This window comes from Vitis riparia, chromosome 4, assembly GCF_004353265.1.
Source record: "Vitis riparia cultivar Riparia Gloire de Montpellier isolate 1030 chromosome 4, EGFV_Vit.rip_1.0, whole genome shotgun sequence".
Lineage (NCBI taxonomy): Eukaryota > Viridiplantae > Streptophyta > Magnoliopsida > Vitales > Vitaceae > Vitis > Vitis riparia.
The window spans coordinates 15,191,229-15,206,208 of record NC_048434.1 but is presented as its reverse complement, the minus strand read 5'-3'; the positions used below and the strand labels follow the sequence as shown (position 1 = coordinate 15,206,208).

The 14,980-nt window shown below is 29.3% G+C and overlaps 1 protein-coding gene across 1 annotated transcript; it reads left to right on the top strand.

Annotated features, from left to right (window-relative positions):
• Nucleotides 1-12,306: 12,306 nt before the first annotated feature.
• Nucleotides 12,307-13,485, top strand: LOC117913263 (two-component response regulator 24-like). The gene is made up of 2 exons (XM_034828218.1): nucleotides 12,307-12,522; nucleotides 13,309-13,485. Exons 1-2 carry the CDS (start codon nucleotides 12,307-12,309, stop codon nucleotides 13,483-13,485), a joined length of 393 nt encoding a protein of 130 aa, XP_034684109.1.
• The last annotated feature ends 1,495 nt before the right edge of the window (nucleotides 13,486-14,980 follow it).

Here is a 14,980-nt window from a genome sequence, read left to right as displayed (position 1 = left end):
TAAGGTAAATACCAAATTCTAAATTCTGCAATTTATTTATTTATTTAATTATGCTCAGGATAGGGTTAGAGAGACAGTTGTCCCCTAAAATGAAAAAGATGAACCTCACAAATGAAAAAACTATAAGTAAAAAGAATAATAAAAAAAAAAATTTAATTATTTAAATTTAGGAAGGAATTATTTAATTATTTATTAGAATTCTTTTAACATCTTTTGGTACAAAGTTATTAAGATTATCAATTTCTTTTTTTTAATAAAAATTATTAGTGAGTCATTTTGAAAATTCCTGTATTGGTTTTTTAGAATTATTAAAATCAATAAGCTTATTTTTCTTATTTAATTTTTTTTATAATATTTAAGATTTATTTATTTATTTTTATATATTTTGACTGTTAGAATTTCTACATAATAATAAGCATAATTTTGATGATTTAGATTTTTTAATCAAGTTACTAATTTTATTCAATATCTATTCATGCATGCCTAAATATGTTCAATTTATGGATTAGTAAATAAAATTATGGGTAGGACAATAAGAAAAATTGTTAAATTTTGTGTTTACTTTTATTTTACCAGTTTTATTTAATTCTATGATTAACATTAAAGTTTGCCTCTTTTGAATGGAATCTATGGTTCCACCATGGACTGTGCTCAATGAAAATTGGGCCGAGCTAGGTGTTCTTTTTGTTTTTGATTGATTGAAGTGTAAGAACTCTACCATATACGACAACTCACTTTCAAGGAGAGAAAATCTCATGCAAATATGGGTGAAGTCCTCGTCGTGGATGAAGATGGAGTTAAGCTCAAGTTGGATGCACCCCAAGCGTAGTCTTAAATCATACCATTAAGCTTTGCAACCTAGTTCCTCCTGTTCAGACCCAGAGGAAGAGGAAAAAATATTTCACACTGCAAGGCATCACTGCTAATAACATCTCCTATTAAGATAATATCCCAAAGTAGGGGCACGTAATTGCGTAGATAGACAAAAAGACCTTGGTTTCTTGAAGCGAATCTATCATTTTGTTCTAGCTCTACCCAAACTTTTATGGTTCACCCTAACGTTCCCTACTTGTCTAATCCTTAAATCAGCTTTGCAAGTTGATCACTTAACTTTTTTCCAAGTTGGCATTGTTTAGCAAAAAAAGTTCAATTGACTATCTCTTGTTTGGATGTGCCATATGTCTCTAGTTAGCTTTGCTAGGTACTTTCTTCATTATATATATTAATCTCATTCCATCAATGTAGAAAATATCAATATTGATGGATTTGGGGGATATAATTTTATAGCAATATTAGTGGAAATTTAGATATTAGTAGAAATTCTATAAAATTGGAAAAATAATAGAAATTGACCAAAAACATGAAAATTTTGTATAAAACTTAGAGAAATGATGAAATAACAAATGATACACATGTTCAATTAATTTTTTAAAGAAAATAATGTATCTATGATAAATTTAGTGATATTTGTTAATAATGTAATATTATCTAATAATAAATACATCTTTGAAAGTGAATATTGATTACTAATATTGAAATTAAAATATTATTTTCATTGAATTTTGTACTTGTATGCATGTTACATTTATACCATTTTGATTTAAACAACATTAGTACCATAACATAGATTTTGCATATTATTGATAATGGATGCAAACATGCTAGAAATGGTTATCTTGATTCCTCCCCACACAACTTTTCTATAGATAGGAAACTTGAAGTTCACCTAAGTGTTTGTTTAAATTTTCTAATATACTTGATTTAAAACTCTGTGTGGCATTTGTGGAGAAGGATAGTTAAATGTCTCTTAATCATCATAAGTTAATTCAATATGAAATTATGGACCTTATCTATAACCATACTTAAAAAAGAAGCAAAAACATTCATCTTATTAGATGAATCACCATGTTGAGTCCCTATGCTCATGAATTCAAAATTTGTAAAAAATGACTCTTGTCAAACATTAGTATCCTTTGTTAGGTCTTGTCATTTCTGCTTGTATTAGGCTTCCCAATAACTCCTACCATAGACTTGCACCTTTAGAACCATGTATAGTTTCCGTCTTGTATGCAATATTGGATGAAGTTAGCTTTGCAAGTAAATGGCCTAAATAATTATTGACTTCATCCATACCATCCAATGTCCTTTCCATCCCCTACCATTACCTTTATCACCATCTTCTTCATCTCTCTTTAAAAGAATCATAACTAGTACTCCTAGTTTATTTAATACTTATGGAGTCAAAACTAACATGAATAGATTGTGTTAATGGTGATCACCTTGCTTCCTCAAGTGAATCATCTCTACTTTTATTGCCACTAGTCGAACTTCTTTAGACATCATTTCCTCAACATTAATTCTAAAGTCATGAGTATGTGCAAACTATTTATGGATCGAAATTCCCATGTTCATAATTTTTATATTTTTAATAAATAGTAGCTTACCTGAAACCATTTCCATTCTAGTTGAAATTGTAGCTTGGTCACTAAATTCTTTCCTTTCATTCTTAAAGAAGTGAACTAAATACATATTAAAAAAGATTTAGCAAATTTGCAAGGAACTAATAACTGATAGTAGTGAATTAAAATTCCATTAAAATATTTACTTCATTGTCAAATAAACCTATTCTTTCAGGTAATGGTTCAACTTTGAAAAGATATAATGTATAACTTGAACTAGATTTGGATTGTTACCAATTCCCTCTTTTAATTGATATCTTGGATTTAAGTAGTAGGATATGACATTAAAATTTAATAAAAAGAATAGGATGATGTTTAATAAAATTGAAAATTAAGTACTAAAAACCTTGGTGTTAAATTTTAAGTGTTGAATTAAGAGAAATGAAAAATGTTTGGTATTATCTTAGATTTAATTATTTGAACAACTATATCTACAATTTGAAGTATTGAGTGGAGTGGCTCATAACTAGCTACAATATGAGGCACCTAGTCTTAGAATTAGTTGTTAAGATTTGCATGTTCCACTTATTTTTTCTTTTCCTTTTTTTAGATGACTCAAAAAAGGCCATTAATAACTTGTGAACAATTTCTACAAGATTGGACTTCTTTGATTTCCTTCAAATTGCCTCACAATTTAGCTGTAATATTCTCCATCTTAGCAACTTTTTTTTTTCTTTTTTTTTTTTTCTACTTGGTCTTTTTCTTTTGAAGAAAATTAAACCTTGTTTCTCTTCCTTGGCCTCAAAGAGACATTTGAACATTTTTTTTTGTATTCATGTGTGGATTGTTATGAAAAATATGATACTTGAATCATGTAATGTCCCCACTTTAGATAGATTAGTTATAGAAAAACATTGTGCACTATTGTTGTTTGGGAAAAGTTTGTTTCCATACGTACACTCACATGAAAATAATCATAAAATAGGAACTCAAGTTTATAAAATACAAATTTTAAACACTTATATGACAATAATTAGTATTTTATGTATTTTTTAGTCAAATGTACTACCTTTAATCATTCATGTACTACTTTTTTTAATGATATATGTATTACCTTTGACGATCATAGGTATTATCTTTGAAGATTCTAGGTACTATATTTGATTGGTAAGTGCATGAAACTTGAATTTTTTTTAGAGTATTCCTATTTTATAAATATTTTTTATATGAGTGTGTGGAAACTCACTTTTTCCTTGTTTTCCTTTATAAGTAGATAATAATACTTCCATATCGGATTATGTAAAAGGACTTCGACTTCTATTAGCCATTTTCTAAATTACATATAACATAAATATAAGTTAAAACACGTTATGAGATAAAAATTTCACAAGTTTTTAACTTTACATTAATATAGAATAAATATAAGTTAACACATTATATAGCATAAATATATCATTTTTTCACAAACTAAATTACATAATTTCTAATTGATACTTACAAAATTACATAATTTTTTTTTTGACAATAGCCATTGGAGGCAATTTGCCATGCATTGTGACTTAGTTCCACCTATTGGATTCATTGAGGTTTAAAAATAGTTGGATAAAAAATGTTGGAATATGGAGGTAGAATTTGCAATAGAGGAAGCTTGCCAATAATTTCAAAAATTGGGAAAGAATCACCAAATTATTGGTGATTTATTATTGATTATTTACTATAGATCGAGGTTACATCTGGGAAATATCATGATATATAGTGATGATTGTTTTATCAATTTTATTAAACATTGATTACCCCTAATTTTTTCATTTAGAACATGATTGATACTTGATTTGTCTTTTTTTTTTTAGTGAAGTTTCATGATTTCTTAAACCCTATTTCTTGCATGATTAACTCCTATTGTCATTTAGATATGATAATAAGCAAAGTTGGTTAAAACTATATGTAGAAGTATGCATTCGCTTTGACATTCATAGTAGTTTAAAACAAGAAAAAAAAAAAAAAAAAACTACCATTCCCATTAAAAAGACAATAAAATTTTAATGCAAATGGACATGCTAGGATAGAGAGAAATAAGAATCTTTTCTAGCTAGAGAATTATGTTGCTCTATGTCACTCTCACATGAGAACTCAACTATTACTAACAAATGCATCTTTACATAACAATCACATATAAAAAGTTGTTTTCTTTCTCAAACCATTACTAACAAATGCATCTTTATAGAACAATCACATATGAAAAATTGCCTTCTTGTTCTCTTCGTAAATAATGTTATAGAATTGAGAAAGATTGAAGAAGATTAACAATCATCTTAGAGTCTAAAGAATGTAAGTAGTAACTCCAAATATTTCTAGCATATATTTTGAGTCCTAGAACAAATCAGAACAGCCAACTTAAGTAAATCAAATTGGAATTTTATTCACGTTATAATAAAATTGAATATCATTAATTTGAACAAAGCTCTTCAACTTTAGAGATTGCATAAGAGGAAAGTCAAGAATTTAGAAGGTGGTATCTATTTAAGAATCAAAGATGTTTGGTCTATTATTACTTTGTTGCATTAATAAATCAAGTATTAATGCATATGAATTGAGCTATTATTTTTGCAAAATGATCCCATTTCTTATTTCCAAAGATATGTGGACATGTCAATTGAACAACATTTCTAGAGATGATGTTGAAGTTGTAGTACACCACAAAATAAGGCTGGTCATTGCCATAATTGAAGGCATTTAAAGTCACATTGCTGACTTCATTGCTTTAAAAGCCACTTAGGTTGATTTGAAGGAATCACCATTTTCTAAAGAAATAATTGCAATAAATGGGCAAAAAAATTGTATCTCCTATATAATTTAACATCTATAATTAACAATGTTTTAGCCTTTGTGAAGCAATTCTATTGTTTTAGATGAGTGATAACTTTGATATAATAAAGGAACCACCTTAATAGGGTTTGGAAAACTTGTTACTTGATAGATCTATAGCTTTGTGTTGTACAAGTAGAAGCTCTAATAGCACTTATAATGCTGGTGGTAGCTTAAATGTCACATATTGGTATAATAATATGAAATAAAAAATTATCTACATACATGAGGTTCTAATGTAGACTAACTAATCATACTTATATCCATGGATGAGATATAATCAATCCATTATATCACAGAGAAATTACAAAGGAATGATAAAATAGATACAATTCTCAAGCTTTGAAACAATATTATATTTCCTCGCTTTTAGTGTCTACACCTTAGACCATGATTAGTCACACCACCAGGTGCTTATACCCTTCTTACATCTCTATCTACTTAGTATTCACTTTACATTCCTATTTCCATCTTATAACTTATTCCCCATCATATCCAAATCTCTTTGCGCAGCAATGTATAAAATCCTTTATACAATGTTGCTTTTCAAAAGAAGTATATACCAAAGGGAAATTGGTACACTTTCTAATAATTTTCTAGCTTAAATTTCATAAAAAGCTCTAATATATTATTATCAAAGCAATTACCTAATGTACTCCACCTGGAAACTTGTATGAACCATATTCTTTAGAAATTTAAATTGAAAGAAAAGAAATACCAAATAAGTCACACGATTTCCAATCCTAGTTTCAAAATACTCGATCTTTTGAATACTTACTCCATATCATAGGTCCCTTGTGCACTGTGGTTTTTCCTAATATATTTCCATCCACTCATGCGCCTAGGTTTCTCATGCACCTTGGTTCCTCCATATTTTCCTTCTAGTATATCTCCATAGATTCAAATTTGTTAAGCCACTTCATTGTTTCCACCTTTCAAGATCTCATGAGTGTCAAGGAGAGACTATACTTAGCTTGGATAAAACAATATATATATATATGCATGCTCTATGTATCACATTCCAATGAGAGGACAATTGGCTCTACTTTTAACCAAAATTCCTTTTGTAATCCACTTGTGTAATCCAAATATTCTATATCATTTTTATGTTCAATCAACCTTGAATATTTTCCTTACTTCTCTAAAGTATCTTCACCTTGATTCTTAAGATTTTTTCATTGTCTCTCTAATATCTTTTGTTGTGCAAGTGACAATTCTAAGACTATTTTTTTGTGCTAATGGAAGCTTCAATCTACATATTAATGCAATAACAAGTCAAAATAAATACACACTTAAAGGTACATGAGTTTTTAGCATGGTGTAACCAACTATGGCTACATTCCCATATAAGAAATAATTAATTCACTACACATAAATAGAGGAATGATAAAATAGAGGCAATTTCAAGCCCTAAAACAATCATTTGTTTTCCTACTCTTAGCATATACACCATGAACAATGAGTCCTCATTATTTTAGGTGTTTCCATTTTTTCCTTCACATCTCTACCTGCTAGGTATAGGCATCGCAATTTCATCTCCATCCCGACCATAACTTTTTCCCCATCATGTCCTAAAATATTTGTAAATGTATTCACAATACTTTATATTACCTTTTTTTTTAAAAAAAAAAAAACACACGTAAACCCATAGAAAGGAAGGATGCTTATAACTTAATATTAGACAATAAAAAAGGGTTAATTTCATTCATCTCCTTTAAGGTTTAGCTTGGCCACCATTAATTTGAAAATTTGTCAAGTATCTCATCGAAATTTCAAATTCGTGGTGATTAATTGTGTTTAGCCCAAACCTTAGACGAGGTGAGTGAAATTTACCTAAACAAGAAATGAAGTGTCTAGAAGGTAGAATTAAAGACAAATTAATTCTTCATTTGGAAATGACTTAAATTCCTAATTAGGTTTGATTGCAAATTTCATGAGAACTTTTATAGAGGATAACATATGAAATATTTTATTGATTGATATTTCTTTATGGAAATAAAGTTTATCTATTGAATAGGAAAATTTTTAGGAATATCTTATAAATATTTTAGGTTATGAGAGAGATAACTTTATGAAATGAATATGAGCTTGTAGAGAATGAGAAAGCACCTCAAATTCCTAATTTATTTTGACTACAAATTTTATGTGAATTTCTTTGTGGAAATAAAGTTATTGAATATGAATTTTTTTTTTATAAATATATTATAAATATTATAGCTAGTTTTTGAAAGGGAGGTTTTATGAGATGGAGATAAGTTTGATTAGATACTTAAAGATAAAAGGAAGAGATAGGAGACCCCAACGGAAAGGGAAGCATGAGCTATTTGGAAACTTAGGTTAAAGATATAGATACTAAGAGTAAGGAAACATAAAATGCTTTAAGGCTTAGGTTTAAGGTGAAGGATACTAGGAGCATAGGAGACTTGAAAATATTTTAGGACTTAGGTCTTGTATCTATATTATTAATCATCTAAAATTGTGGATTGGTTCTTTTTTATTTATGGGTTTAGGCATGACTTCCAAATAACACAAACTTATGTATCTTTAGGCGTATGGATTGTTTTAATCTTGAACTACATATTATTTTGCACAACATATGGGTTTAGACTTTTTAATGGCACAACAAATTGATGTCCAAGCTTTTGCTACCTCAAGAAATTGGTATCAAAAGCTAAGATAGAGAATTTTGAGAAACTATGAAATGCATTTAAAGTCATGACCAAGATTCTCGAAGAACCAAGGAAGCAAATTCAATGCAAGGGGCAAACACAATGCTTGCATTTTTTCTATTGATAGTGCTTTGTTGAGCACCAAATGCAAAGAATTTAAATTTGTAGTATCCCAATAAGTATCAAGTATTGAATACCAAAGAGAAATGAAGGAGCTTAGGGCTAGTTGAGAGGTGATATGGAAAAATGTGAAGATGGATGTAGAGCATTAATTAAGAGATGAATTAAGGGGCAAAGTGGGTTTTTGTGAGGTAGAAGGTATGAAAGATTTGCTAAAAATAAGGGAAAAGTGAGATGATTGAAAATTTTTATATATAAGAACAATGTAAAATATGCTAGGGAGTAGGCATCTTCTTTAAATTTTATCCCATAATCTTTCATGCTTAATAATTTACATAACCCAAACACTATAGTAAGAGTAAGGGTTCAAGATATAGATTTAAAACTAATTAGTCATTTTCACAAACATGATATATATATATATAGACACACACATACACACACATAATGTCTTGTTTTTTATAACAAATGGATATACAAACTTTAAATCTCCAACTCAAATTCTAAATATATGAAATCAAGTCATGACATTAAATGTCTACAAGCATTTCATAATCTAAAATTAGGCAATAAGGAAGATAAAATACCATATTAAATCCTAGATTAAAAAGAATCAATTGGAGGCAAATACAAGTGAGAACATAAAAAATCTAAGAACTAGAAGTGTTTCACAAGCATTTTATATCTAAGAAGATACAACCACAAATATGCAAACCCAAAGCGTAATTTTCATACATTAAACCTAAAGATTTTGGTACAAAGCTACCATGGAAGTTTACCCTTTTAAAGAGTTCACTCCGTTGAACATATAAATGCCTTCATAAATGGAGGTCAACAATCAAAATATGTAAGGTAGATGTAGAAAAGAATACTGACAAATGGAGAGCAAAGGTAAGGAAAAACATCCAAAACAAAATTATATCAAAAGAAAATGTAGATCTACACTTATCCAAACTAAAATATGAGAAAAGATGAAATAATCTAAACCCTAGAAAAGAAATGAACAAAGAGCTTCTAAAAGGGCAAGAGAAGCCCCATAATTAGCTGTAAAATGAGGCATTACACCCTCTAAATATTGCCCTAACTTTGTTAGTTAAACATGACAATATTGGGATGATAACCTCTTTGGAGAAATCTGGAATCATGTTGTTGGACACTGATTTCAATTTGATCGAGAAAGATTGTTCTAACTTATTTTTTGTTTCAATAGAAGGTGAAATCTGCCCAAGGTGGTTAGGTGAGTGAAGTTGCCCTCAGAAAAATCTGCTTAGGAGTTAAGTGAATAGAATTGGGTAGAGTAGCATTGAGAAGCTTCTTTTCTTTAGAAAAATCCTCTCATCAAATCTTCTCAGGGTGTAGTTGGAAATCTACTTAGGAGGTGGGTGGAAATTCTCGGTTGATTTGTATTAAATACCTCTTATAGCAATTTTCCCATTTTTTGTGAATCTTCTTCGACCTTTTTTTTTTGTACTAAGAAAATGACATCTATATATCTTGAAAATTGGTAGGATTGCTTCTTAATAAATATGAAATTTAAAGAAATTTATTTGGGACAAATGATATCCCTATCCTCCTAACAGGACTCAAACCTGGAATTGATCAAATGGAGTTGGACATTTGCGCACACCTTTAAAGTGTGCAAGTGTGTGTGTGTGTGTGGGTGGGTCGGGGGAGGAGGGGATGGATCTACGAATGAGAGAAAGCCTTGTCAAATAAAATGAAAAATTTGAGAAAATTTTAAAAAGATTGGTTGTACTGGGTTAGCTCTAACATGTTGATTATGGGTGGTAATCACATTGAAATACTCTAGAATTTGTTGACATAGTATGAATGCAAGGCCAATTTTGGTATATACATACACATCTCTTTAGAGAGAAAGAGAGGGGGAAGGTGCACACAAGCCAATTTTGGTACACACATACACATACACATCTCTTGAGAAAGAGAGAGAGAGAGAGAACCAAACCTGAAGGAAGGTGCACACAAAGGACTTTTTCGGAAAGTTGATGAATGAGAACCATGTGGCATCTACATAGAGAATTCAAGTACTATTGTATATGCCCTTGACCAATTTGAAATAAAAATAAATAAAAACATAGTTCCAATTATAAAATGAACCCATGAACCTATTCACATAGAGGGAGATTAATCAATTTATCCAATCCTAAAGCCATAATGAGATTTGGATTATGTAACTAGAACTTAAAGATTGTACAAAAGATAATATATAAGAGGATTGTGAAAGGAATGTCAAAATAAAAGTGGAGTTAGTTGTTCTCTACTCAACATGTAATATATAGAGCATGTACTTGATGAGTTCATAATTAATTGCAAATCAAATTTACTAGAGCTTAAAAGGTAAAATTAACTGTGAAAGCTTAGGATAGTTGAGTACCACAAATTTATGATTGGAAACATTTGGTGAACTTTATATTTCCTTTATTAAGACTTAAAGTTTGATGTAGTTTAGAAAAGTGTTTAGGTGGAGTTTATCGATTGATTAACTTAATAATGACATATTAAAGAAGTTGTGTTAAGCGGTGGAGACGTATGTAAAATAGACATAAGTATGGTAAGAGCAATTATCATAGAGAAATGAAAGAATAATATGGTGGCATTTGCATATTAATATTTCTTTGTAAAAATAGGTTTCCTTACTAAGGAAATATTTTAGGAAAGCTTTTAGAAGAGAATTCTATAAGATAGAGATGAGATAGAGACTATATGAGGTAAGTATTTATCTGAAGAAGAGATTAAACACTTGGTGAAGTAACAAACATGTGCTATCTTTCAAGGCTCGAATTTGGGGATGAGTTGGGCTGGGCCTAGCCTAAACCCAAGATAAAATAGCTCATGTCTCCTAGGTTGGCTCAACCAACCTAGGTTGTTTACATACCTAGCTAACCAAACTAGATTTAAAGCCTTAGTGAGTATACCCCTTTTAAGGATGTGGCCAACCCTACCTAAGTCACTTAGGCTTGGGCTTTACTTGGTTTCCATCTCTTTTATATCTCTTTTAGTACATGCATTCATTCTATCTTCACTATTTTCTCTTTTTTATTTTTATTTTATTTTTATTATTTATTCATTTATTTATATTTATATTTATTTATTTATTTATAATATCCTAACCAAAGCACATAGTTGAAAAAATGGCTATTAATGGTCTAAAATCAAGCTAGGCTAACAAGGTTAGCTTAAGTTTAGCCTAAAATGATTGAAAAGGATACACCTTCCTGACTTGAACCTAGCTTGCTTAAGCCACATTAAACCTTGAGTTTCACTTGGTTTTCACTCTTTGTATGGGTAAATGGTAAGATCTTTCTAAAGATATATTATTGAATCCACATAATTGGATTATATATATCTTGAGATCGTAATCTCATATCCAAATCTTGAGATAATATCATTATAGATCTTTGCAAAAGCAAGATATTAGGGATTTCCTCACATCTAAGTGTATTTACTAAAAAGAGAAAAACATCTATCATTGGATTTTATTTCATAGGCCTTTGTTACTTTTCCTTGTCATTGTCTTATAAGTGCACGATCTCAAGACTAGGTAGGAAACCATGCCTCTTATGATTGAGGTGCTTTCTTGATTGCATGTCAAGGAGCACTTTCCATCCAAACTCTTTATTTAAGATTGGGTAATTTATTTAAGATTGTTAGTATTACCTTAGTTAATAACTTCAAGGTAACTATTAGTGTTTTTACTTTTTGTTATACCATTGGTGGAGCGAGATAAGGTCCAGGAGGGGCACATGCCCCCGCCCCACCCCTCCCTCCAATTCAAATTTTATTTCTTTATTTCATAATAGATGAATTGTGAGGCTGTTATTGATTAATTTAATATCATTATTATTATTATTATTATTATTATTATTTAAACATTATTAAAGGATTCAATACAAATATATTAGTGGACATATTATCACCTAGGTTGTTTCCATATTTTGTACAAAACAAGTTCGGAACATATTCATGATTTCTAAAACAAAGTCATTTTTTGTTTGTTTATCCATGGAGTTACATTGTCCAAACCATAGCTTAAAATGAAGCATTAAATAATGTGTACCTGAAATCCAACCTCTAATCATTGAGAAAGAAAGGCTTAATACAACCTTAATCCATATGTTTTGGAGCTAACATTTCTCTCATCTTTTTCAAAACATATTATGAGTTTTATTAGAACTAATTAGCTAAAATGAGATTTTCTATGTCCATGCAGGAAAGAAATACTAGGAAAGAAAATGAGAGGAAAAGGTTCCTCTAGCTCGAAAATTTCTACTCTCATTGTTGATGATGACCCTCTAACTCGGAGAATCCACAAAGTGCTTCTAACTAAAGTTGGACTAGAAACTCAGGCTGTCGAAAATGGTAAAGAGGCTGTTGATCTTTACCGCTCAGGGGCGTCTTTTGATCTTATTCTCATGGATTTAGAAATGCCAATCATGGATGGACCTAAGGTACCTCCTTCAATACACTTCAACTTTCTTGTTAAGATAAGTTAGGCATTGTTTGGCTTCCAGAGAGTATTAGGGAAAGAAAAAACATATTAAAGAAAATGATTTTCTCATATTTAGGTTTACTATGAAAAATGCAAAAAAGTTAAATATAATTAAAATTATTAAGAAACTTGTACATTTTTAAATTATTTAATTTTTATATAGGCGAATTAAATAAGTGAAAAAAAGTTTGAAATAGTATAAAAATAACTTATTGAATTTAAATATATTTTTTTTCTTTCTATTTTTTCTCTCTATTTTCTTTCCCTTGCATTTTCCTTCAAACTTTATGGGAACGAAACATAACTATTTTTTAAACCATGTTTTCATGGAATTGTTTTTGTTTCTTTTTTGCTTTTTCTTTAATATGCTTGTTTGTAAGTTATTCTCCTAGAACCATCCAGCAAACAATTTTTTTTTCCTTTCCTCTAAAAATAGAAAACATTCTCAAATAATGGAACAAAACAAACTCCACGTCTCTACAAAATAATACTTCAAAAGAATTTTCTATTGTTGTAATTGCCCATTAATGGTTTCATATTTGGTCCTTAGTTTGGATTTGAAGTATATAGCTTGAAAAATTTTATGCATTTTTATAAATTTAAGAGGTTTATTTCATAAAAATATGTGATATATTTAAAAGGTAAATCCAATTTTGCATTTTTACCAAAAAGACAGACTAGTTTTATTACTTGCATCATTCCATTTCAAATCCTTAATGGTTCTTGAATTACTACATTGTGATAGGCAACAAAAGAGCTACGAGCTATGGGAGTCCAAAGCATGATCGTAGGAGTTACAGCGCGAGATCTTGAGGTAGAGAAGCAGATGTTCATGGCATCAGGCCTTGATGATTGCTATGTGAAGCCATTGACAACAGATACGGTTACCGCTCTTGTGGAAAAGCTCAATAAAGACAATTGAATGTTCAAGATGAAACTCATATGCATACACTAATATCAATTCCTAGATCAAAGAGACAAGATATAACTTCTAAAATATTGATCATTTTATATAATTATATATACTATTAAATGCATGTTCAAAGACAAGATCTTAATGTCCCATTACATAAGTGGGAAAAGATTTTCTAGTTGTTCAAAATGAGCTATGAATTAATACGTTTATCATAACTTTTTATATTTAGAGTGCGTAGTATTTCTATTTGAAAAGTATTTTTTAGTGAAAATGTTTTATTTGAAAGTGTTTTTAGGAGAATTACCTATCAAGTATTTATCTAGAAAACATGATAAGGCTATGTTTGGTTCCTGGAAAATATGAGGGAAAATGCGAAGGAAAAAAAATAGAGAGGAAAAGTAGTAGAAAAGAAAAGGTGAAGGAAAAAAAAAAAGATTTAAAATCAATAAATTATTTTATATCCTATTTCATATTCATTTCACTTATTTTTCCTCTTATATGTAAAGATTAAATAATTTAAAAATGTATACATTTCTATCTAATTTTAATTATATTTTATTTTCTTTCCTATTTTCCATGTTGAAACCAAACACGAGAAAATAATTTTCTTTAGCATTTTTTTTCTTTTCTTAGTATTTTCTAGGAACCAAAAATAGCTTAAGTGATTTTTCATATTTTTAAAAACGTTTCCTAAAATTTTTCAAACACTTGATATTTTTTTGAAGACATTTTTTAGGCTAAATGTGCATTTTAGAATCATTGTCAAATAGACTCTTAAAGGGTACAATCCTTTTGTATGTATTATTGTATAAAAGGAATAACTCTTCCAAATATTATCTTTTATCATCAATGCATGCAGAATGATTAATTAGGGTGTAATCAAGAATTGATGAAGGCTTGATCCCTAAAAAAAAAACACTACTAAATTTTTCATTTTGTGGGCTTGATTTTTGCATTAAAAGTGGAGGAATAGCCTTAAGCTCCATGGTAAGGGACGTCAAGATAAGAGGGATATTACGGGCACCAAGTCTGTAATGAACTCCACCTCTATGCATATCTGGTGGTGGATTTGAGTAAGTTGTTATTAAAGAAAGTGCTTATATATAAAAATTGGGAAATGTTTAATTTTCATCATTATGAACAAGAAAACTATAGCAACTATTCAAAGATGGGAACAAGCCAATTCTAGAAATATCATATTTGAAGTTTGTTTTCAAAGAATATGGAATGATAGACCACCATCTTTGTTCTCTAGACAAACTTGAGCAAATAATCTCTTTCTTCTCCATAAACTATTTCTTGTTTTTCTTTTTCTTTTTCTTATTTTTTGTTCAGATAATAAAAATATGTTCTTAAAGTTAAAATAAGCTCTATATCTTCACATACAATAATTACAAAGAATTTGTCATGGAAAAAGTGATTTTTCACACACTCATATAAAAATAATCACAAAATAGAAACCTTCTAAAAATAATTCAAGTTTCATGTACTCATCCGTAAA